The sequence below is a fragment of the Equus przewalskii genome, chromosome 7 (assembly GCF_037783145.1).
Source record: "Equus przewalskii isolate Varuska chromosome 7, EquPr2, whole genome shotgun sequence".
NCBI classification, from domain to species: Eukaryota; Metazoa; Chordata; class Mammalia; order Perissodactyla; family Equidae; genus Equus; species Equus przewalskii.
In genome coordinates, this window is record NC_091837.1 from 13,455,188 (window position 1) to 13,482,817 (window position 27,630).

General features: G+C 55.4%; 2 protein-coding genes across 11 annotated transcripts in view; both read left to right on the forward strand.

The window, feature by feature from the left end:
- Window positions 1-4,632, forward strand: part of CORO1C (coronin 1C) — a 73,038-nt gene extending 68,406 nt beyond the window's left edge. For all 10 annotated transcript variants that reach the window (XM_070627050.1, XM_070627049.1, XM_070627052.1 and 7 more), the window contains 3 exons: window positions 90-147; window positions 249-494; window positions 2,250-4,632. In XM_070627050.1, the coding sequence (XP_070483151.1) occupies window positions 90-147; window positions 249-494; window positions 2,250-2,369 (424 nt within the window). In that variant the 3' untranslated portion in view covers window positions 2,370-4,632. The remainder of the gene's footprint in view (window positions 1-89; window positions 148-248; window positions 495-2,249) is intronic.
- An 11,937-nt stretch (window positions 4,633-16,569) lies between these two features.
- On the forward strand, window positions 16,570-25,715 carry SELPLG (selectin P ligand). The gene is made up of 2 exons (XM_070627058.1): window positions 16,570-16,778; window positions 23,714-25,715. The coding sequence occupies exon 2, from the start codon at window positions 23,719-23,721 to the stop codon at window positions 24,979-24,981; it is 1,263 nt and encodes a 420-aa protein (XP_070483159.1). The 5' UTR covers window positions 16,570-16,778; window positions 23,714-23,718; the 3' UTR covers window positions 24,982-25,715.
- The last annotated feature ends 1,915 nt before the right edge of the window (window positions 25,716-27,630 follow it).

Below are 27,630 nucleotides of genomic sequence, written 5' to 3' on the forward strand. Positions count from 1 at the left end.
CGTGGCACTGGAGAAGGGGAGTTTTTACTAAGCCTGTGTCGGCCTCCTGTTTTACTGAATGCCATTTTGCCTTTATTTCCCTTTTGAAGATTCTTCAAACTTCACGAGAGAAAGTGCGAGCCTATTATCATGACTGTCCCCAGGAAGGTAAGTGCCCATTTTTCTAGGCAATCCATGTTTAAAGACGATTTTAAAAACTGCAGACCTTTTTTCCTTCCCTAAGGGTTTCCTCACAATGTCTCTTGTAGTCTGACCTGTTCCAAGATGACCTGTACCCTGACACGGCGGGGCCCGAAGCGGCGCTGGAGGCGGAAGAGTGGTTTGAGGGCAAGAACGCGGACCCAGTCCTCATCTCCTTGAAGCACGGATACATTCCAGGCAAAAACAGGGATCTCAAGGTGGTCAAGAAGAACATTCTGGATAGCAAGCCCAGTGCAAACAAGAAGTGTGACCTGATCAGCGTCCCCAAGAAAACTGCAGACACAGCCAGTGTGGTAAGGACCATGGGAGGGAGGATGTGCCTGGCTGGGCTGGGCCTGGTGCTCCTGAGAGCACCTTCGGTCCTGGGCATCGGCGAGTACTGTCCCCACGGACAGATGGGCCTTTCAGTAAAGGACAACTTGTGCTCTTAGAAGAACCTCCTCAATCACGTGACATTTATGAGTTTGTGGCCATGTTTGGCTCCTTTAGCTCTGTTTTTGATAATGACCAGGACAGAAGTTGGTTCACTGCCATCTCTGAGAGTGAACAGGAGCCCCTTGGGGTTTTTCTAACTGTCTTTCCCCAAACTATTTACAGCCATCTCTGATGGGGGTAGAAATGAAACATGAGAGCATAGGGGCATAGATGCCAGGAGGAGAAGGTCCCAGGAAGGAGGGGGTGCCGAGAGGGTTCCCAGGTTGCCGAGCGTTCGAGTGACATGAAGGATCTGGCACTGTGTGGGACTTAGCAACAGAAATGATCTTGGGTGTCCTGGCAAGAACCCTTTTAGTGGAGCGATGGGAACCAAAGCCTGACGGTGCAGACCGTGTGGCTGCTGGAGAGCACTGCTACTGGGCGAGCAGGGTCAGGCAGGGAGGGGGAGGTAGGGAGTGGTGGGCTGTGGAACAGAGCTCCAGGGAGCCAGAGCGCAGGGCCGCCAGTTCTCAGTGAGAGGGTAAGGGGACGAAGAGGCAGAGTGCCAGGAGGAGCTGCTGTTTGGCAGTGTCTGAGGAAGCCACATGAGGCACAGTGGACTTTGGTGACTGCAAGGTTTCCAAAAGAATCAGCTCCATGTGGGAGAGGCCCCGGCCTCTTTAGAAGAGTTAGCAGGCAGGGCAAAGGATTTAGCTCCCAAGAAGGACCCTCCCTCGGAGATGGTTAGGAGCCTTGTAGCCTCTGAAAGGTCAGCCTTCATCCTGGTCACATAGAAGTTACTCCTGGGGCCGGCGCGGTGGTTGAGTTTGCGCGCTCAGCTTCGGCGGCCTGGGGTTCGCAGGTTTGGATCCTGGGTGTGGACCTAGCACCCCTCGTCTAGCCATGCTGTGGCGGCGACCCACATAAAATAGAGGAAGACTGGCACAGATGTTAGCTCAGCAAGAATCTTCCTCAAGCAAAAAGGGGAAGATTGGCAACAGATGTTAGCTCAGGGCCAGTCTTTCTCACCAAAAAGAAAGTTGCTCCTGATGGAGTTCCATGACTGGGGTCGTGGGATATAGGGCAGCTTTGAAGGAATCAATCTTGTCTGCAGTTTACTTGTGCCCCAAGAGATTGTCCAGATGGGTGCACAGGCATGGGGACCAGAAGTAGCACTGTCATGCACTGTGGTTTTGCTGTGGGTGTCTGATGGACTGACCAGCATTAATTACTTTCTCATAAGGCCCAACCTGGCAGCTATGGCTTGCCACTTCCAAAATAGAAAATTACATTTTATGCCTTATAAATTCTCAACTGCATTAAATTTTGTTTACTGCTTTTTTGTTTTTTGAGGAAGATTAGCCCTGAGCTAACATCTGCTGCCAATCCTCCTCTTTTTGCTGAGGAAGACTGGCCCTGAGCTAACATCCATGTCCATCTTCCTCTACTTTCTATGGGGGACGCCTGCCACAGCATGGCTTGACAAGTGGTGCCATGTCCGCACCGGGATCCGAACTGGTGGCTACCCGCTGCTAAAGCGGAACGTGTGACTGTCGCTGCTGCGCCACCTGCTGGCCCCTGGGTGCTGCATTTTGGTCACCCTCCTCCCTCCCTCCTTTTTCTTGTTTCCTTAGCAAAATGAAGCCAAGTTGGATGAGATTTTAAAAGAGATCAAATCTATAAAAGACACAATCTGCAATCAAGATGAACGTATTTCGAAGTTAGAACAGCAGATGGCGAAGATAGCAGCCTGAAGGTCCACCCCCCACCCCCAAAATGGGAGCAAGGACTTGTGCTCGTGGCTGGTTGTCGATGTGGTCCCAGGGAGGGCGAAAGGGAGGCACTGCCCTTGGGAGACATTCCATTTCAGATTGTTAACCAGCGATAGGCCACATTCCAGGAAGAACTCAATTCGTCTCCCAAATTTGCAGAAACAAAATGTGATTTAAAAGCTGAGCTTTTTATCAGAAAGCTTTTTTGATGTTTTAAGTGTTATGTGACTTGTTGAACTTTTAAAAGACAAAAGTGCTACTTTTAAAATCCCAGATATTCTGAATTTTAGAAAACCAACCAATTCTGATTCAGTGTCGTGCCCAAGTTCCTTTTTTTACAAACAGGGACCAATGCCACATTGCTTTTTATATTTCTTTTTTTTTTTAAATGTTGCCAAAACCAAAAGTAGTAGCTTTTTTTCTTTGTATTTTGCTACCTTGCAGTATTTGTGTGTGGGTTTTATTTTTTCCTTAATTTGAAAGGGACAGCACTGTGTATGTTTATAAACTAAATGAAGATAAGATATTATTTTGTATCAATGTTCACCTGAAAACAATCTGAGCAGTAGGCACATCGTGCCGGCTCGTTCGCAGCGCAGACCTGGTCATCTTAGTGACTGTACAAAAGGAAGACTCGAAAAATCACGTGGGTTCGTATCCCTGCCCCTCTCATTTCACTGAGTCTTCTGATCAAAAAAGCTCCAGAGCGTATCATTTCCTTTCTTTCTCTTTTCTAGAAGTTGGGTGGTTGTAGCAGAACGGAATTCTGCTTCTTGGTTATCCTGTGCTTCAGATGATTACACTCTAGCCTAACTAGCACGTGTGTCTGCAGTGTCGTTACACAGAGAACCGCTGCCCTCATCTCCTTAACATCGGGCTTCAGGTCTGGGCCGGTGCTCGACTAGGCGTGCCGGGACGAGAGGACGTACGCACTGTTGAGTGTCCTTCTCACCTATTTCAGCAGCTTGCCCAGCGCCTGAGTACGCTGGGGCGCTGAGAAGTAGGGACCTTGGAGGGGAGGGTTTGCCTGTGTGACCCTCCGCTTTCCCGCCTGTCCCCTGCTGTCCTGGGCTGGGCCGTGCTGCAGGGAGAAGGGCTCTCCCTGTGCCTCCCTCCCTCCTCACCGTGCACTGCCTCGCTCACGGTTCCTTCCTGCCCTTTGGCTCTAACCGTTCAGCTGAGGTGAGGCCAGAGGTGCTGTTGGATCCTGAGGCTGAGAAGAATGGTCTAGAAGGAAGCACGACGAGGAGTGCAGACCTCTGCTGTAGCTTTAACATGTACAGACATGTCCGTCTGCCCCTCTGCATAGACTAACCTGCTGCGCCCTCCAGCTCGCACCCAGCTGTGTCACAGCAGGCGCCCCCCACTCAGGCGGGCCGGAGGCTGAGCCCTGGTCCCCTGCTCTGTTCCTTGGTCAGCTAGACCTTCTCTCCGTTTCCATTTTCTCGTGCATGCTTGAGAAGCAGGATTTAAGGAGCCTCTGTTCTGGAATGGCTGAGTGTCTGTGATGGAACATGGAGCATAGAGGGTCATTGGGACCATAATGGGCCCACTTTTGCACATGCTCGTGCTGGTATGGGGCTGGAACTGGCTGGAAGCGTCTGTGCACTGGCAGCAAGGCTGGAGGCAGAGTGTGGTGGCAGCGGGTTAGAATGCAGCCAAGCTGGGGGTGATGTTGCGTAGAAAAGGTACCGTGTTCTTAACCCATACTGGGAACACTGTCTCCACAATTTCAGGGCATCTGAGTGTTTGGTGTGGTTTTTTTTTGTGTGTGTGTTTTAATATTGAAGTGGATAATGAGATACAAAGAAAACAATAATTACAGTGACTTATATTCCAATCTGGACATGTTTCTTTATCAGCATAGTCTGCTGAGGACCTTCATTTTGAAGATTCAAAAATATTTTACAGTTCTAGTATCAAATTAAGTAAGTAAACAAAATTGTTGTTGTTGGTGAAGCACCATCAGGAGCGTGGTTCAGAGAGAAGAGGGCGGGCAAGGAGAGGTTACCCTGGTCCTAGTGTGCAGCTTACGGCTGACTTAACGAGCGGGTGCCCCGCCAGGCTCAGAATCGGCGCCTGAAGCATTGTGGGCTGTTTGTCCTGTTTTGTCTTTTCTTTAAGCCGTGCTATCCCGGAGGAGAACCAGTGCATTACTCCTAGATCGGCTCTTATAGAGCAGCCATGGTGTTCTGTCAAAACACTTGCTTCCATTTTCAAAGATAAAAAATCATTGACTACAAAATGGTGTCCGTGTTTATTTCACGCCTGGGCTGTCTTGGAGGCTGCCCACGGCTCTGCCTGGCCCAGCTTCTCTGACTCAGTGGAACTAGCCAGGTGACTTTGACCTCTCAGGGGGGATACGGGGCCGTGTGGTGGGCCACTCAGCTCACCAGAGGGGCAGGTCCAGGGCTCGCCTGGAGTGGAGTGCCTGCGTGCCACGTTCCCGCAGGCCTGGATATCTGAATCCTGCCTCCAGCCTTCGCCGGGCTGTGCTCGGGGGCAGAGCTCCTAACCTGGGTGAGTCCCTTTTCATATTTTGGGAGAGGGGTGGTGGGAACTCTCTGGTTTCGGGGAAAGAGCTGGCGCACAGGGAGCCCTCACTGCGCGGCTGTCGCGGTTCCTTTGCCCAGCTGCTTCCCTGACGGCCTCTGAAAGCACTTTCTTCTTCAGTAGCAGTAAAATTCTCTTGGCTTGGCTCTGATTTTTATTCCAGCTTCCCTTTTTTGCACTAAAACATTGTCTCATGACATTTCAGTGACTCTAGTGAAGAATTCCCCACCGTTTGGTTTTTCTGAATGTTGGTAAATAGGGTGGCACGAAGCTCCCCTCCTCACCCACCTTCTCCTAAAGTTGCTGTAGTCTGGGGTAGCGGCGGCCAGGTTTGTGGTCAGCGTGCGTGGTGGCAGGAAGTAGAAGCTGGCAGATGCTGTCTGTAGCCCCTGGGTGCCCGTGGTCAGGGGGCAGACGCGTGGTGTGGAGTGTTTACAACCCACGGTTCTTCTCACTTCAGCCGCCTGGCTTTCCAGAATACTGAGAGGTCACCATCTTAGCTCCAGACAGCCGGCAGCCAGGCCCTGTCGCCGGAGAACTTCCGTTTTTTAAAGGCTACTTCCCTTGCCGTACTTGATGTTCTGTGTCCAGAAAAACGTTTTGTTGGCTCTTAAGAATCTGTTAACTCTAAGTGGCCCTTCCCTTTCTGCCAGCATGTTAGGCGTCCTAAAGCCATCACCAGGTCGTGGACCTGAGTCACGATCAAGGACACCCACTTTTCCTTCTTCGGACAGGCAGGACTGTTGTCCAGGCTGGACAGCACCCTTTGTTCCTTTTTTTTTACTTAAAAAAATCCTTTCCTCCACTGCTAGGAGTGTGTGCAAATTGGTACACTCCTTCCAGAGACTAGTGTGACAGGGTATGCTCTCAGTGTTCTTACCTTTTGGCCCAGGACTTTCACCTCTGGGAATTTTGTCCTAAGGAAGCTATAGGAGTATATATTTAGGAACTGGAAGAGTAAAAATGAGTCGAGCAAGGTCACTTAACTAAGGACCCCAGGACAGATGGTTTTCAACAAACCCTTTTAAGGATCTATGCATAAACAATGTATATTTATGTGTGGAATAAATACCACAAATGTTGTTGCTATGTGTATGTTGTTGCTTTGTGTTGCTATGTAGCTGTTAGGGTAATTTTTCTGAACTTCTAAATTTCCTGTAAATGTCTTTATTCCCAGAAAGAAGTTATTAAAATTAATGTGTGATAAATTAATAATAGATTAGAACAAGCATGGTGAGTCAGTGGTGGGGAAGGAAGCAATGTGCGTCGTTCAGCAGCTCTGGGGGCGGGGGCTCCTCAGAGCCGCACGGCGACACCAGGGTGCGTTCTCTGTGGAGGCCGTAGTCAAAGGAAAGGAAACTGTTTTTCTTTCCAAATTTAGAAGCAAACAATAAGTCCCTTTTTATCTAGACTTCAAACTGAGGAGAACGTTTTAAATCCCAAAGCAGTGAAACCAGTCACAGACGAAAAGAGAGCTTTGGTACGTAAAAATCAGACTGCCTACCACTCCAGGATGGCAAAGAAAGAAGGCCCTGGACACTGGGAAATGTCTTCTCGCCCAGGGAGAGGCGAGAATACATTATAGCTCGCTTCCTCTCAGTCCTGGCTCCCTGCTCTGTTTGACATGGGGGTGGTGGCACCTCCCTGGTGGGATGTGTCCAGTTCTAAGGTCGAGAGGGCTGACGGGTGGATAACAGCTTTCCTCGTCCCTGCCCCCAGGAATTTGTCACCAGCACACGGTTTACCGAAAGCTTAGAGGGGAAGGTGTTTGCTGGGAGACGGTAATCATGGTGTGCTTTGTGAAAGCCCCTGATGGCAGGTTTCTGGAGAAGTGGGGAGAGAGCAAGTGCTCCAGATCCAAAGATACTCCAGGATGGGGTAGCTGCTGAGTCTGTTAGGTGGTTGAAATGTGGAGGAGGGTGAGTTTAGAGAGGCTGGCGGGGTCTTTGAAGCGCAGTGTAGTTTTATTTTATTGCATGGAGATGAAACTGGGTAAGAAAACGGATTTTAAGGTTCTGAGTTAGTAAATGGGGGTGAGGGGAGTGAGTGGGTGAACAGCACGGCTCACGTGACAGGAAAGCAGTACCAACGCCATTGCCCAGGGAGCCTGGGGTCGGAGGATAAGAGGTCAGTCCGCTTCAGTACGCAGCTCAGGAGGCCGAAGGCAGCTGAAGAGCGAGCAGACAGATTTCTCGTGTGACCAGAACGCCCGGGTGCCAGTTCTTTGTTTGTTTCTTTAATGGGGTCTTCCTCACACTGCCCGTGGAGACTGAAAGAATGTTCCTGGAAGGGCCGGCGTGGGTGGGTTTGCAGCAGCTCCAGGCGGAAGAGAGCCTGAGGGAGGCCTGGCAGGCAGCTGGGTGTCGGGGGTGCTCCAGGTTGGCAGAGGCGGGCAGTCCCGGTGTTTGGAGGGGGACAGCGAGGACTCGCCGGGTGCCGGGAGCTGTGTGCGCGGGGGCTTCAGATGCACAGAAAGCACCTTGCCCACCCGCACCACCAACTAGTCCAGGTACTGCCAACAGATTGCAGAGTACAGGGGTCGCGCACAGGGCGCCCGGGCCCTGAGGTGCTGCACAGGTGGAGGGCGGTTGCCCGTGTGCGGAGCCTCACCTCCACAGGGGCTCGTGGGGTCCCCTGCCGCAGGCTTCCCTTCCCTGAGTCCTGCCATCTTCGCGTCACTCAGGTCAGTCTCCCCCACTGGCCCAGGCTCTGTTGACCTCGGCCTTCACCGAGTAAACGTTACTTCACTGAGTAACCTTGACACTGAGAGCGTAGAGGTCCCGGAGAAGATTGTAGTGGCGCACATGACCCAAGTGGTCCAGCGAGGAAAGGTGTCCAGACTGCCGCTCTGTGCCCTGAGGGTCGGACATCTACCCTCAGGATTTCAGCAACAGAATCTAAGCTTTGGGGCTGTAGGGACCAGGTCTGAGAACCGGGAAGTTGCCCGTAAGTAACAGGAAGTTGTTGCAGGTTCGTTTCCGTGCTGAGATAAGGTTTGGGTTTTAGAAGGTGCACAGGGCACCTTGTGGCTCACAATCGTGCTGCTGGCTGCCACCCTCAACTAGGGTTCCCAAAATGACAGAGGAGCTCTGGGCACCCTGGGCAGTTTCCACTGGGGCAGTGGATCAAAACGTCACAGAAGACGGCAAGGCAGAGATCCCCACGTGGGCACCTGGGCAGAACCGCGAGGCTCCCCTGGAGGAGAGACCAGACCACTGTTTGAACAGCCTTGTCACTGGTTCCTCTGCCTCTGCCCACCTGTTCCCTTTTTTTGCTTCCACAGTGATGTTTTCTAGAACAGAATCTGTCAAGGTCTCTGAGGGAGACCCAGATGGTTCCCCTCCGGTCTCCAGGACAAAGCCCACCCTCTTCAGCCTCCTGGCGAGAGCCCCCCAACCCGGGTCCTGCCTCCAGACTCCTCTCTCTGTCCCGTCCGCAGGCTGTCAGCTACTCATGTTGCTCCAGCTTCAAAATACGCCTGTATTGCAGCCACTTCTCACACCGCCGCTGTTACCCCACTAGTGGGTGCCCCATCATCTCCAGTGTTGACTGAGCTTCTGTATTAGGGTTATCCAGAGGAAAAACCAATAGGATGTTTGTGTGTGTGTGTGTATTAGAGAGACAGAGACAGAGCTCATTGTAAGGAATTGGCGCACGGGATCATGGAGGCTAACAATGCCCGGTATGTCCATTTAGTAAGCTCGAGTCTGGGGAGAGCCAATGTTTCAGTTTGAGTCCAAAGGCGGCAAGGAACCAATGCTCAAAGGCAGTCCAGCAAGAAGTCCCTTCTTATTACATGTTTTCGTTCTATTCTGGCCTTCAACTGATTGGATGAGGCCCACCCACGTTGGGGAGGGCAGTCTCCTTTACTCAGTCTACTGATTCAAATGTTAATCTCACCCAGAAACACCATCACCGACACACTCAATGTTTGACCAGATATCTAGGTGCCCAGTGGCCCAGTCAAACTGACATGGAAAGTTAACTATCACAGTTTCCAAACCCAGCTTCCTGTTGTCCCCCACTTCAGTCTGTTCTCAACACAGCAACCAGAGTAACCTTTTATGGTCTTAAGGCAGGGGTTGCAAACTAAAGCCCACAGGCAAATCCATCCCACTGGAAGTTCCTGTATAGCCCACAAGGTAAGCATAGTTTTTCCGTTTTTAAGTGGTTGACAAACACCGCAGAGGAGAACAGTGGCATCTAACAGTAAAAGTTGTATGCAATTCAAATTTCAGTGTCCGTAAATAAAGTCGACTGGAGCCCAGCCACGCCTGTGTGTTTAAGCATCCTCTATGGCTGCTTTTGCTCCGCACCTGCACAGTTGAGTAGTTGTGAAAGAGACCTTCTAGCCACAAAGCCTGAAATATGTACGGTCTGGCCCTTGAAGAAGCTTGCTGGCCCCTGTATTTAGGCTCAGAACTCTCCATGGCTTCTCATGCCACTCAGAATAGAAGCTAAGATCCTCACAATCGGTCGAGGCTGGCCCTGCCGCCTCTCGGACTTCCTCTCATGTCCCCTTGTGTTCACGAGGCCTGCTGTCTTGGAGCTTTCCATGTGCTGCTCCCTCTGGACCACCCAGCCTACCCCACACCCAGGATCTGCCCAGCTCACCGCCTCACCCCCCTCCCCTGCTGTCTTCCCCATCACACCTTATTACCACCAGCTCTTCAACTCATTGAGTTTTTGACTGCCAAGAAGAATGTAAACTCTGCGGGGACAGGGACTTGTGTCATTCATATCATGTCCCCAGGATCTGGCACATTGTGTTAATAGATAGTTGAATGAATGAGTTGAAAATAGAGACGTCATCTGGGATGGGGCGCCTGTCGGATCGTCTGTGTGCAGTTGTTTGCTGCCAGCATAGAGCCTCCGCTGAGTCGCTTGGGCCAGTGAGCCCACGGAGCCACCTCCAGTGGCGTCATATCTGCAGTTCCCTTTACAGGAGCCTGGGGGTCAGGGAAGCCAGGGAGCAAGCAGGCAGAGCAGGTGTGCAGTCGTGGAGAACGGGCTTCTGGGTCCCTTCAGCTCCCTGAGTCGGTGTCTAAGGTCCAGCTGCATTTCTGACCTTAAGTTCCATGAGACACCCCAGGAATCCTATTGCCTCAACCCAAGTTGAGTTGAGTTTGCAGCCAAGACGCCTTCCTCATGCAGGTCTGTCTCCATCAGAGCCCCTTGAGGTCCAGGATCGGAGTTCTTCATCTCACCAGGGCCACCCTGAAGGCCGGTCCTCGGGGTGGCTGCTGCCCAGCTCGGGACAAGCGCTGAGTCTGGAGCACGTCTCCGGATTGGGTGCCCTCTGGGCAGGTCTGGACCGGCGCCCGGGATGACCCGGTGAGCCCTGGGAGCCCTCGTTCTCTTACGGTCTGGAGGAACGGCTGCTCTCTGCAGGCTCCCATCCCGGAAGCCTGCTCCCGGGGCTGCCTGGAGCGGCAGCCAGAACCCGGGGCGGCCCGTGAACTCCCCCAAATTCTGTTCCCATTCGAGAAAGGGAATTGCATCCCGGCTGCAGTGGGCCCCCAGCTGGCCATTTCCCCTTTAGATGAGTCAAACTGGCAAATCGCAGCCCGGGAGCCTTCCCTTGACTCAAAGAGGATGTATGGGGGTGGGTGGCAGGCGGCTGGGTGTGAGTCCTCCACCCAACCCTCCAGGGCCAGGCCTGCCTTTAGAGCAGGTCTGTTCTCACTGTTGTCTGAGATCTTTGCTTTCCTTTGAACAGAGGGTCCCATGGTGGGTAAGTTTGAAAACCGCTGCCCCCCAAAACAGGCTGCACAGCCAGTTGGACTCTCGTCTGTCTGGGAGGAAGGGGCAGGCTTTGCCGTCTGACCCCGTGGGCTGGAATCCACCTGGGTCCTTCCCTGAGCCTTGGCTTCCTCAGAGGCATGATGGCCACTTGGGAGGCAGGCCTGATTCTAGGAGACACGTCACCCCCCTTTTCCTGCAGTTTCCCCATTTTCAGGGAAGTGGGCGTCTTGAGGGGAGGGGCCACAGTGCATTCATTCCCAGGAAGTTACAAAGAGATAATTGCATCGCAGCCATAGCCGGCCAGTCAGCTGCGGTCCCTGCCCATCCGTGTATTTCCAGGATTCCACAGGCATTGAACTCTTCCCTCCTCCTTTTCCTCAATGACTGAATGCATAGTTGACCAGCTTACGACTGGGAAATACCAGGGTGAAGCTCAGCCTTGCTGGCTTTGGCCACTGGATGCTTCCTCTGTCTCCATGGCGTCTTCATTCGCGCTATTCTTGTCACTGGTGTGAACAGCTCCCCATCGCACCCCCACCCAGAAACAGCAGAGGAGCAAAGTGCAACCCCATAGGTCACTGCCCAAGCGCAGCTGACCACTGTGGTGATGCCGCTGGGCCCCACGCCCGCCCTGAGACTGGGGTGACTGCCACCACGCACGTCCATCTGTCAGCTCACGCAAGTGCACCGAGCGCATGGACGATGGTTTAGGAGTGTCCAAGTGCAAGGAGGTTGTACGTTGTTTAGACATCAAGTCTTTAGTGTCCAAGTGGGGGCCCAGGGAGCTATTCACTGAACCCGGGGTGCTCCAGCAGTAACAGGCATCTGTTCACACCCAGGAGCACGATGGCCCTTGGTTCCCAGGCTAGCCCACCACTGAGCTCCAGTATAGAAAGGAAGCTAACACCCACTGGCTTTGTTGACTGCATTTCCTGTCCACACCCCAGCAGCTCACGTCACAGTGGAGAGTGGCAGGGAGCATTGCATCCCCTTGGACCAATCATAGCAGGCAGGGTCAGCCAAGAGAAGCTGGGGTAATCTCTATGTTTATTCAGTAAATACTTACTGTGATTGAATGCAGGTTTGGTAATCAGATAGCCTGGGTTCAAACCCTGGCTCTGCCACTTACTAGCTGTGTGACCTTAGGTGAGTTGCTTAACCTCTCTGGGCCTTGGTCTTTTAATCTATGAAATGAGACTACTAACAGTACCTACCTCATGGGGCAATTGTGATGATTAAACAAATTAGTCTATGTCAAGGGCCTAGGGTGGTGGTGGTGTGAAAAAGCACCTGATAGATGTGGCAGTTGTTATTACTGTGTGCCAGGCACTGTGGTTGGCCCAGGAGATGCATCAGTGGGCAAAAGAGACATGCTTCTGGAGCTTCTAGGGAGTCAGACATTTATCAAGCAATCACGTGCCTCTTGGTGAGGGGCACAGTGTTCTGAGGTCACGGAGTTGGTGGGGGGAGAGGTCAGGAAGGGCTTTTCCTGGGGAGATGGCACAGGAGCTGGGTCTGAGGAATGAAGAGGAGATCCCCACGCAACCACACATGTGAAGGTCGTGTGTCAGGAGGAAACACGAGGAGCCCAGAGGAGGAGCCAGAGCGGAGAACGTGGGGGCCTGGGAGTGAGATGAGGCTGGAAGAGAAGAGGCTGGTCAAGGCATTGCCAGCCAGGTTGGGGAGTTGAATCTTTATTCTAAAAGCAATGGGGAGCCATGGAATCCTACACAGGGAGAGAGTTCCTGCTCTTGGAGCAGGCAAGGGGCGTCGGCTCTTATTCATTGAGGGCTGGCACTCTGAGACCTATTAGCGAGTTTTGCTCTTAAGTTTTCGGATAGATGGACTCCAGGAGTCAGAGGGGAGGCAGTTGGCTTCTGCCCACATCTGCAGCCCTACCTACTCTCGGACCTTTCCTGAGTCCTTGCATTGTTTTGCACTAAACATTCAAATCTTCATTTTCCAGATGAGGCAACCTCAGAGAGCTCAGGTGAATTCCCTAAAGCCACACAGCAAGCTCAAAGCAGGGACCTAATTCTCCTGATTCACTGACCTGTGTTTTCCGCCTGACCACGTTCAGTGGCCCTGGCTGGTGGCTTTTGACCTGACCACTAATCTGTAGTTCCCAAGAGGGCAAGGACAGTGTGTGTCATGTTTGTGGCTCATCCCAGTGCCTGGCACTTGCCTGGCTCAAATAACACCCTGCACTGAGAAAGCCAGCAGCATAGTCTTGAGGAGCACAGCGTTTATTCCGCCCACCAGTGGGGACCTGGTGGGTAACTTCCTCCTGCAATCTGGTCGTCCTCATGGCCAGTGACTCCCATTTTTCTAGGTCAGGGGTCAGCAAACCTGCAGCCTGTGGGCAAATCCGGCCCTCTGCCTGTTTTTTAAGTGAAGTTTTATTGGCACACAGCCACACCCGTTCATTAACATAAGGACCATGGCTGTTTCCATGTCACGGTGACAGAGGTGAATAGTTGTGACAGATCCACAAAGCTGAAAAGATTCCCTCTGGCCCTTTACAGAAGAAGCTCCCTGATCCTCTCCTAGGGAATGAGATGCTCTCCGGCTTAGTCTGTGATGTCTGAGTGGGTTCCTAAACCCCTCCAGAGGACCTTCCGTGGAGATCTTCCATAGTCAGGCTGAGGAGCGTCTGGAGAAGTGACATGACTGGCTGCATACATCGCTGTGGCCAAGCGGCGTTGGGAAACCAAGTTTGGCAGCCTGGGAAACTCAGGGTTGGGCGTGGCAGGAGCTGTCCCCAAGAGACTGTAGAAGGACGGAGACAGACAAAAGCTGCAGGTGGCTGGCCATCCTGCGTTCTAGGGTGTCTGGAAGGTCTTTGCACCGTTTCCAATCTGTTTCCTGATGCTAAAGTTGACGTACACACCATTATATACACTTTTCTATTTAAAAACCTAGAAAAGGAAAATACATTCACAAAGAAAGGGCCAGCCATGATTGTGGCCTCCAGAGATGAGTGCTGGGGGCGTTTCCTTCAGTGTCCTCTAAGCACCCACACGCAGCTGAAACGATGCTCTTTGTGCACCGTGACGGCCTGCTTTCCCCCCAGCAGGATGTGAGTGCTTTATAAGCATCCGACATATATGACTGCAGTGCCTGGGTCAGTTCCATCCGGGGACACGGACTGTGGGACCTGCGTGTTCTTCCCGGTGTTTCTCTCGTGTTACACACTGTTGCTTCGATCTTTGACGGCACTTGGGAGTGAGTATCTTTCTGGGCCCCATTCATAGAAGTGGAAACCTCACTTTGAATGCTCGAGTCTCTCAGGCGTCAGGTGCCACGAGCTGTGGTTTTATGGTCTTCACACAGACGACGTGCACCAGCATCCTCTTAGCGATAGTCGCTCCTCTCCTGGGCACATCCCGCCGCACAAGTCCTACCTTGACGTGGCTTACGTGTGGCGAATTCTGCCCTCCCTTCCGCAGGGCGCCTGGGGGCGTGCAGAGCAGACCCACCTGCGCCCAGGTGCTCAGCCGGCACGGTCACAGCCTAGCGGTTGAGAACAAGGGCTTTTTTCTGGCTGCCTGGCTCTGTGTCCCGGCTCGGCCACTTACTCTGTGTGACCCTGAGCAAGGCACGGTCTCCCTGTGAGCCTCAGTTTCCTCCTCTCCAAAGACTGCTCTGAGGATCATATGAGTTAATAAATGCCAAGCATCCGGCACAGCATCTGGCACGCAGCAGAGGCCCAGGAGATGTTAAGTGTTTGCATGACGAGTCTTTGCAGATGGGGACACTGAGGCTCAAGAGAAACGACTTGCCCAAGGTCACACAGCTCGTTAAGAGGCTGGTTATGGGGTCCCTGGTCTTGCGAGTTGGCCCCTCCAGGGCACTGCTCCTGCACGGGTTCATAGCTCACAGGGCCTAAAGGCCCAGGAGCAGGGCTGTGGCAGTTACCTTGTCCCCAGCTGTGCCCGAGCCTCCCGAGAAGTGGCTGTGGCTGCCCTGGGGACAGGAAGGAGAAGATGCGTCTGGGGGACGTGGGGCTCTGCATCCACTCACTCCAGGCCCCCCAGTCAGTCCCCTCACCTAATGCCGCAGGTGGGGCTACCGGCCTCTGACGCCCCATTTGGAATCTAACAAACGACCAGCTCCCCAGGCCCCGTGGCCTGGGAGGGATTGGCCCCGCTCGAGGGTGACCAACCGGTCCTGGTTTGTCTGAGACTTCCCCAGTTTTAGCACTGAAAGCCCCACATCCCTGGAGCCCCCTCAGTCCTGGGCAAACCGGGATGGGTGGTCCCCCTCCGTGTAAACTGAGGCACAGAGAGTCCCTTGCCAGCACAGAGCCCGACTCTCACTGGGTCCTTCCCACTGTGAAGTTGGGGCTGCTCCCCTGTCCACTTGAACAGATGGCCCGCTGGAAGTTCCCCTCCGAGCTGCTCTCGCATCCCTCTGACTTGGCCATCAGCGTCTCCCCCCGTTCTTGGAGAACTTCACATCTTTGGAGACTTCCCATTTTACAGATAGAGAACTGAGGCCCAGAAAGGGGAAGGCACCCCAGGGTCACACAGGCGCTTGACTCCTGGTCAGTGCTCTCCCCTCGTCCTCTGTGTCTTGGGGACCCTGCTGTCGGCTTCAGATCCGTGGGTCTGGTGTTGGGCTCTGGTTCAGGGGATCTGGGTTTCGGGGTCGGGGGTGGGGACCCGGACCAGTCCCAGCAGAGGGACTGTCCTGCCTCCCATGTGCTTGTGCACTCAGGCTAACCAGATGTATCTGGAATGCCTGTAACCAGGGAGTGGCCTCCAGCCCCGACTTGGGTGTGTTCAGTGTTGCTCAGGGCCTGCCCCAGAAGGCTGGCTCTTCCCACACCTCCCAGAGAAGAGTGGGGAGCTCCAACAGTCTCCCTCCCCATTGTGGGGCCTCAGTTTCCCTGTCTGTACCGACTGGATGAGTTTTTGGCCCCTTCCGGCTGTAGCTTCCTAAGATGATCCATGGTGAACACCCGCTGGCTCTCTGGTTTTCATTTTAAAACAACCCGTGGGCAAGGCAGGGTATGAACCTCTCTGTGCGTCCGTCCTGAGCCCCACCTTGTGCAAAGCCACCGGCCAGACCTGGAGGCCTCCCCTTCCTTCGTTCCCCTGGGAGCTCTGTGCCTTCTTAGACCTGCCTCCATTTCCCCGTGCCATGCGCTCTGCTGGGGGTGCCTTTGCATTCCTCTTGGGCAGCCCACCCAGCCCACCCCTACTTGTCATCTCAAGTGCCATTTCTCCTTGGAAGAGTCTGCTGGAAGCCCCTCCCCACCCCAGGGGGGTCAGGACCCCTCCCTGGCTCACCCAGGGTGACATGACCTCACTGTGTCTGCTTACTTCTGTACTTGCTGACTTCCCCCCAGACGAGGAGCTCTAGGAAGGCTGGAGGGCCAGAGCTGGCTGAACGAACAAAGGAGGCTAGGGAAATAAAAGGCAGGTCTCGCCCTCAGGGAATTCGCCATGAGCTCCCTAGAGAGGTTCTTGGTGGCTGCTGAAAGGGCCACCTGTGCACCTAGAGAGCATGGTTGGACCTCAGAAGAATTCCTGCATTGCTGCGTCATATTCACGAAGCTCAGGAAGGTCTGTGTTCTGTTTCCTCCTCCCGCTCCTTTCGTGGTCAAGCATGGAGAATCGTCCTGGTCCCTTTCTTTGCATCTGGTCACGTCCTTCCAGGGTGAGGGCCCCACTCACCCCCACTCTCTATCACCCGTGGAGTAATACTGTGGCCTTTCCCAGCTTGTGCCCCCTCAACCACACCTCCCTGGGAAGTTTCCACATGGTCCATGGTGGTTTCACCATTAACGGAATCCAAGAGTAACGTCAGGACCAGCAGGTCCCTGTCTCCCACTACCCACCCAATGTCAATCAACATTGTCACCAGAGCTGTCACAGGCAAGAGGGGGTGTGGCTGTCACGTGGCCATGAGTAACCACATTCTTGCTTCCTCCTTTTGTACACAGCCGTTGGGGGTTGGTGGGGTCTGGGACCGCGGCAGGGGTGCCACAGCAGCGCCTGGCAGCGTGGGCTGAGTCCTCGTTGCTAGAGTAGAGGAACCACTTCTCCTGGGCCCACGAGGCAGCTGTTCCATGCTCTGCTGAGCGCGGTAAGTGCTGGCTTGCAAAACCGCACGGAGTGGCTGGGGGATCCAAGGGGTAAGCGGGCCTGCCTGATAGCCCAGGGCAGGTCCCAGGCAGGGCTCCGGGCCTCCCTGAGCTGCGGCCCTGGGGCGGGCAGACCAAAGCCCCTCGGGCTCGGGACCACGGTCTGCCTGGACCGGTGGCCTGGTTCTGCTGTCTCTTCCAGATCCTGCTCCCTTCAACTTCCACCCCACCCTCCCTGCAGGTTTGCTAGCAGCTGCTGGCTGGGGGGCACCCCAGACTTGAAAAATTAGAGGCGTCAGGACTGCTTCCCCAAAAATCATCCTACCCCTCCTTTCATGGGTGGGAAACTGAGGCCCCGGGAGGTGAAGGGCTCAGGAGCAGAGCTGGGATTAGGTCTGGGCAAGCCCAGAAAGGAGGGGAGCGTGCAGGGTTTGTCTCGAAGCCACATAGGCTATAGGTCCATAAAAACATTGTTTCCACAGCCGAATTCTTCATGCTTTTTTTATGAGATTGAGAAAATGACACTGATTAAAATATTAGAATTAAGATACTACTGCTAGGAAAAGACAAAATAATGGAATACTCTTATTGTATTTGGGGTGCTTTGAGGTATAATGGAGAATGGTGGGGGCCTGGTGGCTAAAGCAGTGTCCCCCTACACAGACACACACACACCCCCCCATAGACAAGGATCAGGGCTCTGTCGCCTGGCATTCTCTTTTCCTCCGTCCTGGGCCCTCTTGCTTTCTTCCCTCTCCTATCTGTGACTTTGAGCCCTGGGGGCCAGGCCTCTCAGTGGGCAGGGGCTCTGGAGGTGGCGCCCCGGGCCCCAGAGCAGCTTCCTCTGAGGGTGGCCCGGGCTGGCCGCACCCTGAATGGGAGATGCCTCCCTCACCAGGCTTGGCCAGGAGCCAGGCAAGAGTGAAACCCGGACAGAGGAAGGGGCTGGGCTGCCAGGCCTCCTGGGCGTGTCCCGGGTGCTGCCTTGGAACCTCAGCCGGGCCTGAGCGGGGCCTTCCAGAGGGGCGGGGGATCGTGTAGGCACCCTGCCGGTGAACAGCGCCCCGATTTCACAGATGAGGAAACCGAGGTTCAGAGGGGAGAAGCAGCTGCCCTCGGCGGCAGGGCTGGGAGGTGGCTGAGCTCGGACGTGCTGCGGCCCCATCTGGCTGCAGGACACTCGTGGAGCCCAGGTCACCTTGGGTCTCTCGGTCCCCTCAGTCGAGCGTGGGCAGGAAGGTGGCAGTGAGAGACTCTCGGGCCAGGAGGAGAGAGGATGGCTGGAGGGGGAAAGGGGGATGTCTGTCTGTCTGCTTGTCCATCTGTCTGTCTACACAGGTGTCCTCAGATAAACATCAAACTAAAATCAGTTGTAGGTCTCATTGAATTTGTGTGCAAAGTCCCTCACCTCCTCTGTCCCCAGCCAGCAAATTCGGGACCCAGCAGGTGAAAGTTGGGCTTTTTTTGGGGGGGAAGGAGTCAAAAAAGTCTTAGATGCCCCTATGACGTGTGTCCCTACAAAGGACCACGGAACATGAAACAGGTGTCTGCAGTATCAAAATTTCGTGGCAGCAGGTGAAAATGAGGCAAACAGCCTGTCCGAAACAGCTCCTCCGTGGGGCGAGGGCGGATGATGACAGCAGGTCGGGAGGTGCAGGGTGACAGATAGGATGTGTGCTGGTTGCCCGTCTCAGACACCGTCCCCTCCTGCGACTGCTCTTTAATGAGCCCCTGGGGGCCCAGGCCGCTGGATGCTGGGGATCTGGTGGAGACGCCGCCCTCCAAAAGCTTGCGGTCTGGCGGGGGCAGCGGGGCAGCCACAGTGCCCGTGCTCCAGTGGGCAGGTGTCGCGAGCAGGCATGTCAGTTGAGTGCCTGCCCGCCTGCTAAGCCCTGGCCATGTAGCTTGAGCAGCAAGACTGGAGTGGTTCCTGTCCTCTTGGAGCTTATGGGCCAATGGGAGTAGATCTTTAGAAAGTAAGCAAACATTTAAAAGGGTTTAGACAATGGGAGTGACTAATCCTGTCTGGGCAATCCAGGGCTGCTTCTTGGAGGAGGCAACATTTGCTCTGGCTCCTGAGAATGGACCTTGTTTGTGGGCTATATAGGGCTGTGACTACGAGGTGGGCTGTGGAGCAAGACCACCCAGGTTCAAGTTCCTGCTCCCGCTCTTACAGGCTGTGGGCCTCAGTTTCCTCATTTTTCACATGGGGTTAATACAAGAAGGTTGTGGGGCCTGGGTGCGCCAATCGTGTACAGCTCTTAGAACAGCGCCTGGCACGTCGTCTACACTCAACGCGTGCGATACGCAAACCAGAGGAGGTTGAGGCTGTGCAGGGCGCCCAGGGCTTGCCGTGGAGACAGGCTTCTGGGCCCCCTGGCCTGGCCCTCTCCGACTGACAAGGTCAGGGATGTGTCAGAGCTGTTCCGGGGTTGGGGACTTTTCAGAAACACAGCCCTAAATGCAGAATAAGAATGCCACTGGCTGTCCTTTAGTGAGCGCTTACTATGAGCCAGCTCACTTCAACCCACAGCAGCCCCACCAGGTGCAGGCGCTGCCCCTGTCCTTGTGTTCCAGACAAGAAGCCGTGGCTCAGAGAGGTGAGTTCAGTTGCCCAAGGGCACACAGCTTGGAAGCAGCAGAGCTGGGACTGGATCTGGTTTGATATTGAATTTGATCCTGAGTCAGGCGGGGGCCTGTCCTGTCTGCCAGGACTTGGACCTACACTGGGGTCAGGGGCACTCCTGGGCCTCGGTTTGACCTACTTGTTGATCTGGAGCCTTCCCTTCTCTTGACGGCTGCTCCACGCCCAGCCTGAGACTCTCAGTCTTTTGGATCCTGAGGGTCCAAGCTCGGGAACGCTGAGGCTCCCAGGATTACAGATGTGGGATGGCGAGTCTCAAGCTTCCCGGAGTCCCATGGGCGTCTTTCCTGAGCAGGTGTGGTCTCTGGAGCTGGGGTGTGGCCCCAACACCACCTGGGTGGGGCTCAGGCAGAAACAACCTGGTTTTAGGGTGACAGACAGGAAAGGGGCAGTATCTGCACTCTGCGAGGTGAGCAGCACGACGATAGGATGTGGCAGCGCTGTGCTCGCAGGGCCCTGCCCGCCCGCTTCTGTGGTGAGCCACTCTTTTCCTGCCCTGGGAGGAGGGAAGAGGCCAAAGGTGGAGTTTTGTGCTGGCCTCAACCTGTCGATAACCAGACTTGTGGCTGGACCAGCCCTGTGGTTCTTACTATGATTGGAAGATGCCCTCAGCAATAGCCATCAGGAAACTTTGAAAACATAAAGGTTTATTACTCACAGGTCCTGGAAGTGACACAGCACACCGGGGGCCACACTCGAGGTTGTAGGGAGAGAGAACACAGGGGCCTGGGCATCTGCTTTTATTGGGGTCGAGGTGGGGGCCTAGAGGTCCCTGGGCTCATGCTTTATTGGTGAATTTAAAACATAAGATGGAGTATTTAAAGCTCGGAAAGAGGGGGGAAAAGAAAAGTGGCCCTAAGTGGTCAGTTACTAAAATTAACCAAGATCTGTGGAACCGGCCTCAGGCGGAGGCGGCGGGGCACTGTGTCTGGCCTCCCGCTGGCCATGTGGCTATTTGACACAGCCCTCTGGAAGCAGAGGCCTCGGCAATCAGAGCTGCAGTCGGGGACTTTCGTTACCAAAAAAGAAAAACCACACGCCTGCCAAGGCTCGCTCTGCAGGTGGAGCCTGGAGGAAGCAAGTCCCGTCTGTGTGACGGGAATCCTGACAGCCAGTGCTGGGGTGAAGACGAATGAGTTCCCTGGATGAGGAGATCACGAAATAATCCATCCACAGCGGGGGCTTTATAATAGCTCATTTTCGTTATATTGCAATACATTTACTTTAGCAAATATTCAAGTTACTGTCCTGCCGTGCGCGGTGCTCACACCCTGCCCGGCTCCTCTCTTGCTATCCACATGGCCCCTCGGAGCCACAGAACCTCTGGGAGCCGGGTTTTCTTCTGGCAGCTGGGCTGATGCCTGCACAGCCGTGGCCTGGCTCGAGGCTGCTGTGCCCGTGGTCCCTTCCCTGCGAAGCCCATGGGGTGGCGGGCCCCAGGGGACAGGGGGACAAAGGATTTTCAGGGCTAACACGGGGATATCCAGGACCAGCTGGCCGCCCTAGACAGGCCCAGGAGGGGAGAGATGGGGAGCGCTCTGCTCTCACACAGGACCCCGTGGCTTCCTTAACTGCCCGTGGGGGAGGTAAGGAGGTCACCAGGTCTGTGCCTTCCCTGACTCCAAGGTCTCCCTTTCCTCTGCACCTCTGTCCACAGCCCCAAAGAGTGTCCCCAAATAAAACACCCCCTGCTGGAGGCCAGCATCGGAGACCTTTCCTGCAGCATCTCATTAGATTCTCACGACCATTCTTTGAAGCCGTACGGCCCATTTTACAGAGGAGGAAACTGAGGCTCAGAGAGGGTGAAGCAACCTGCTTAGGTTACACAGCTGCTAACAGTCTCTCCTCCACCCCGGCTGCCTGTGCATGCAGGGGACTGCGGGGATGGGAGTGGGGGCGAGGGCAGTGACGGCGGGAGCCCATCCTCCAAGGTAACCCCCAGCCCCCAGGCCGCAGAAAGTCGGGCCCTGACCCGCCAAGATGCCTCCCCCGACCCAGGAACTGATGGGTAGGGCCTGGCGTTTTGGCCCCTCCCTCTGTGCTTCCAGGAAGTGGCGGAGGAGCCGAGAGCTGCCCGGGTGGCAGTGGTGGGTACCAGTCTTTTTATAATGATGAAATGTGTCTCAGCTGGTGACATCTTCCTGAAGTCCCCTGCTCCTGGGAAAGTGGGGCCGAGGTCGGGCCATATACTCTCCCTCCAACTGAGAACATCACCCCATGTGCAAAGAAACTGCCTCCTGAAGGCTGGTTGGGAGGCGAAGAATGTGTGTGTGCGCATGTGTGTGTGTGCGTGTGTGAGGGAGAGAGACACATTTCTTAAGTACCTACGGTGGGCCTGGAACTATGGAATCATCACTTCACTGCATTCTCTCAACAGCCCTATGAGAGCGGCTCTGTTTATCCCCACTTTACAGATGAGAGAATTGAGGCTCAGAAGGGCAAGATCTGTGTCAAAGTCACACAGTCTGTGAGGGACAGACCTGGGACTCGAACATCCTTTGATTGACCCCATAGTCTGTGCTCTCCATCCTGTGCCCTGCACAACACCCGGTGCACATGGGGCTGACCTGTCTGGGGGATGTGACCTTCAAGGTCCTCCTTATTCTTACTCAGCCCTCCTTCTCCCAACTGGGTCCTGCCCCCAGCCACAAACACAGCAAGCTCATCTCTCTTCCAGGCCTTTGCCCCTCCTGCCCCCTCAGCCAGGTCATATCTCTCCGCAAAGCCTTTCTGAATCCTCCCTGGGCTCGAATCTGATCTCTGCCACTCGCCAGCTGTGTGTCTTTGGGCAGGTTGCTTCACCTCTCTGAGCCTCATCCCTCCTCAGTGAAAAGATACTTGTGAGGGCCAGATGTGCCTAGTACAAATATCGTAAAGTTTGGTTTAAGAAATTATTTTAAGATATGGTTAGACTGGCATTTTAGAAACCAACATAATTCTAACTAACACGTGAAGGAGGTCGGATGGAGCCTGGAAGCTGAGGGGACTGTGAGTAAGTTAAAGTCCCTCCAGGGGGCGATGAACAATTGCTCTCTGCTCTGAAGCATGGGAAGTACAGGGACACGTTGGAAATTATCCAGGCTCCCTGTCTCCCGGACACCGTGCTTGGGGTTGCATCCTTCCAAAGGGTGTTATGTCCAGGGAGCCCAGGAATACTCGAATCCTGCCCCAGAACACAGCTGTCACTCCCACAGGATTCCCAAGGGTAAGATTTGGAACCCCACAAACACCAGCCAGTGCCACGGGGAGCATAAGGGAAGATAGAGAAAGCGAGAAAATGCAAGTGGCCCTTTCTGGCTACCTGCTCGGGAGGCTGAAGTGTAACACCAGGAAGGACAGCGGCTCTACCCACGGGCAAATGAGATGACCGTCCGCTCGCGGAGGGCTGGGTTGTTCTGAAAAGATCTGAGTTTTCTCCTGGCCCCAATCATGCGGTTGATGGCTCCAGGCCCTTGAGGACTTACGGGGTAGGTTTACTGAAACAACTAAAGGAGCTGCCCTTTGCTGGAGCTTGTGATGGGCACAGAGGCATCGCCTCATTTCATCCTCACAATGGCCAAGGAGGTAAGTGCTGTCATCCCTGCCGGGTGAGCGAGGACACGGCCAGGGGAGCTGGATCGAGCTGCAACCTTGAGAAAGTATGAGAAAAACTGAGAATCTGAGGGACGGGCCAGGGCTGTGCGGGGTGGGAGCCAAGATTGGGGAGAGTGGAACAGAGGGATGTTGGCGGTGGAGGGGGGCGGTCAGGACCAGACTCTGAGAGACCTCAAAGGTCCAAAGAAGCAGCTTTATCCTTTGGCCCTGTTGTCTGCAAACTCTCCCACCAGTGGACCCCATCAGTGGCCAATAGATGTACATGGATCTCTTAATGAACTACATCCCAGTACTACCGTACCCCTGAGAAATTATATATACAAAAATAGGAATTATGAAGGGGGTGACATAAAAGTTAATATAACTAGAAACTCCAATATTTTCTTTCTACATCCCAGTGGATTGTCTTGTCCACAATAAAAAGCTTTAATCGAAAAGGATAGACAAGTAAATTTCTGTGCAGCATATAGAGGGAGCTGAGGGCCCCCCGATGGATTTATCAATGTTGATAAATATTAAGAGCTGCTGTTTGCTGAGAGTCTAGCAGGCATGTGCTGGGTCACGAGGAGGCCCATGGCCAGGGGCCTGCCCCAGACCAGACGTCCTCCCAGCCGTGGCCGACTGGGATCGTAGGCGGGGGCGCCTGGCAGCCCAGGGCTGAAGCTGTCTTGACATCCCTCTGTTCCTGTCTCCCTCCAGGCACCATGCCTCTGCCGCTCCTCCTGCTGCTGAGCCTGCTGGGCCCTGGCAGCCGCCTCCAGCTTGTCCGGGGCCAGACAGGGGTGTCCAAGTACTTACACAGAGACGACGTCAACAGAGAAGGCACGGACCTGCTCAAAACTCCTGAAAGCAGCACCAAGACTTTCTCCCTGAGCCCCAGGCTTCTGGATGTGATGGGGACACCAGAGCAGAGAGATTCTACAGGGCCTGGAACTCCTGAGCCAGCCACTCTGGAGGTGGCTATGGAGGACTCTGCTGGCCTGGGGGCAGGAGGGACAGCCGTTGGGAACCTGACCACGGAACTGGCCACACAGGGGATTTCTGTCACAATGGGTCCTCTGACCGAAGGACTGGTCACTACAAACCCTCCCTTCCTGGAGGCTCTATCCACAGACGGGGCTCAGTCCACAGAGCTGGATACCCTGGAAGCCCTGTCCACAGGACCAGCAGCCATGGAGGCACTGACCACCCAACCTGCAGCCACGGAGGTCCTGTCCACAGAACCAGCAGCCACGGAGGCACTGACCACCCAACCCGCAGCCACGGAGGTCCTGTCCACGGAACCAGCAGCCACGGAGGCACTGACCACCCAACCCGCAGCCACAGAGGTCCTGTCCACAGAACCAGCAGCCACGGAGGCACTGACCTCCCAACCCGCAGCCACGGAGGTCTTGTCCACGGAACCAGCAGCCACGGAGGCACTGACCACCCAACCCGCAGCCACAGAGGTCCTGTCCACGGAACCAGCAGCCACGGAGGCACTGACCTCCCAACCTGCAGCCACGGAGGTCTTGTCCAAAGGACCAGCAGCCACGGAGGCACTGACCACCCAACCCGCAGTTACGGAGGCCCAGTCCACAGTTCTAGCCACCACCAGCTTCAGAGGAAAAAGCCAGACTGTTTCCCTGTTGAGGTCTACGGTCCCCAACCCCACAGTGGCCTGGGACCACATCCCAGTGAAGCAGTGCCTGCTGGCCATCCTTATCCTGGCCCTGTTGGCTACCATCTTCCTTGTGTGCACCGTGGTGCTGGCTGTCCGCCTCTCCCGCAAGAACCACACATACCCCGTGCGCAGTTACTCCCCCACCGAGATGGTTTGCATCTCATCCCTGCTGCCCGAGGGAGGCGAGGGGCCCACCACCACGGCCAATGGGGGCCTGCCCACCCCCAAGGGTCGGGGCCGAAAGGCGGGGCCCGGCGAGGACCATGACGGGGACGACCTCACCCTGCACAGCTTCCTCCCTTAGCTCCCCCAACCCATCCTCCTGAGCAGGACCCTGCCTCCTCGCTCCCTCCGTGGCCCACCGAGCCACCAGCCAGCATTCAGGCTCAATTCCACAGGTCTGGGCTTCCTCGGAGCTCCCTGGGGTTGGGCACCCTCAGGACTGGGCCCCTGGCCACTGCCGCACACGGGACTGAGAACAGGCAGAGCAGGCCTGGCACGCAGAGCTGCCCCCCGTCCTGACTCCAGTGGGGGCTGGCGAGACTCCCTCCACCTCCCTGCCTCCCGTCTGTTCGGGGCGCCCTCCAGCACCCCCGCTGCTGTCCTCCCCTCTCCTGGCTTCTGGGCCTCATTCGCGTGCACCCAGGGAGGACTCGGAGTCCCCCGCCCTGACTCCCATTTTCTTCTGGTCGCCGTGGTCACCCACAGGAAGGGGGCATTCAGGAGGAGTGCTGGGCCCCGGAGGCCATGTCCTGCCGCTCCCCTATTTGGGGCAGCCTGGGTTTTCTCGGGCGGCTCCCCAGGTCTCAGCCTGTGAGGACTGCGGCGAGTCTGGAGACCCCAGGGCTGACCCCTTCTTCGGGACTGTGTGGACCCACGAGGGCCATCTGCTGACAGAGCAACCCCCTCCTGCCCCCTCTTGCCTTCCCCCGCAGCCACGTTTCGGGGTGGGCTCTGTCTGGTTCACAGAGCCACCCCACTGCCCGGCCCATCCTCCGATGCAGCGCAGACACCCAATAAATATTGATGGTTGACTGACGGCTGCGTGCTTGGCATCAAGGGGCCCTTCAGGCGGGCAGTGGCCCTTTGCTGTTTGCCCGCAGCCCCAGCCCCTCGGGAAGCCCCTGCAGGGCTGCTGGGTTGACCTCCGCATTGTCTCTCGGATGCTGGGTGCCTCTTAGTGCATCCATGGGCAGCCGGGGAAGGCTTCAGACTGGGGGTGGAAGGGGGCTGGCCCCCATGACCTAGTTCTGGCCTCCAGAATTTGGTTCCTCCCAAATCTCGGACAAATACCCCCTCCCAACATCAGTGCCATCCTCCCAGAGGCCCTGACCTCCTGGTTCCACACAGGCCGTCTCCGGTTAACACCCTGTACCCGCTCCTCGCTCAGCCTGCCCCACCGGCTCACAGGAGCACTGACTAGCTGTCATTTTAAGTTTGGGGCCAGCAAACTTTTCCTAAAGGGCCAGAGAGTAGCTATTTCAGGTTTGGTGGGCCATGAGGCGGCTGTTGCAACCTCTCCTCTCTGTCACCGTAGCTCAAATGCAGCCACTGAGGATGCCATCCGTGAATGGGCTTGGCTGAGTCCTAATAAAACTTTAGTGACAAACAGGCGGCAGGCCGGAGGAGGCTCTGCTGACCACTGACTGAAGCGCAGGGTGGCCAGGTGTTCCGGTTGGCCAGGCACTTCCTGACTTAGCCCCGGACGGATGTCCCCTGTCGTGGGAACCCCTCAGCCCCAGGAAATCGGGACGGTCGGCTGCCCTGTTTAAGCAACGTTCACCACGTGTGTGCATGGCCACGTCTGAAACCCACGTTGACCCTGGGGTCAGATCAGAAAGCCAAGGCCACCGTGGAGAGGCGGAGCCAGTGGCCCACCCTTATGGCTGAGCCGGGATTCAAACTCCGTGTCTTCTGAAGGACCCCTCCACCCCAGGGCATGACCTGCAGGGAGCGTTCCAAGAGAGGGCTGAGTCTGGCATGTTTGGGCCTCAGCTCAGGACAGAGGGGTTGAGGGGAAGACGAGAGACCAGGGAGCATGGCAGGTGCCGAGTGGAGCCGTGGGGGCAGAGTCAGGGAGAAGTGGAGGGGTGTCTGCCCCTCCCCGACCCTCTAGAACAAGTGTGATCACAGGGAGGGTGTGTTTGACGTCCTTTGGTGGGGGGCCGGTGGAAGCGGGGGGGCCCCCCGTGGGCTGGGCAGCTGACCCTGGAGAAGGCAGGCTGATGCTTTGGAGAAACAGCCGTTCACTTCCCCTTTGGGAGTGATCAGAAAAATCAGCTGGGGGTCTCCACATGACGGGCTTGGGGACCCAGAGGCTGAAGGACGTGGGGGACATCTGAGCAGTCCCGCCAGGGTCTTGTCACCCCGTCCTTCTGGGCGGGGAGAGGTGTCCGGGTGCCCTGTGTTCTCCACGCTCCCGGAGCGCCTTTGCTCGAGGCCACTGTGTGCACACTCACGCGCTGGCCTGGTGTCCATCTAGTTCCCCAAAGTGCAGGAGTGACGTCGGCCTCGGTGATGATGGGTGCTTGAAGCAGCCACCAGGGGGCGCCCGCCACCAGCTCTTGGAGCCACTGGAAGCCGCCAGCCTCCCTGTGCGCCATGTTGGAGGACGAAGGAGGGGTAGCTTAGCCGGGAAGGAGCACCAAGCCCAGGGGGATGCTGGTGTTCGGTTAACAACTAACTTCTTGCGTGGACTTGTCCCCACGCCATGATTTGTCCTGCTTCCCAATTTCCTCCCTGTAAATACTCCCACGGCCGACTCTGAGCAACCAACCATTTAGACAGTAGCTGCCACCATAAATGTCAGTATTCTCAGGAGCATAGCTAAGAGTCGGATGTAGGAAAATAATTAGGAAGTGATGAGTTTTGAGAAGGGAGGACTTTGGTTTTTAGTATACTGTCATTTAACTTATTAAACAACTGGGTCACAAAATTCTGAAAATTTGACAGT

Bases quoted from the DNA above. Each gene is read 5' to 3' on its own strand.
- SELPLG (XM_070627058.1), top strand. From the start codon at position 23,719: ATGCCTCTGCCGCTCCTCCTGCTGCTGAGCCTGCTGGGCCCTGGCAGC.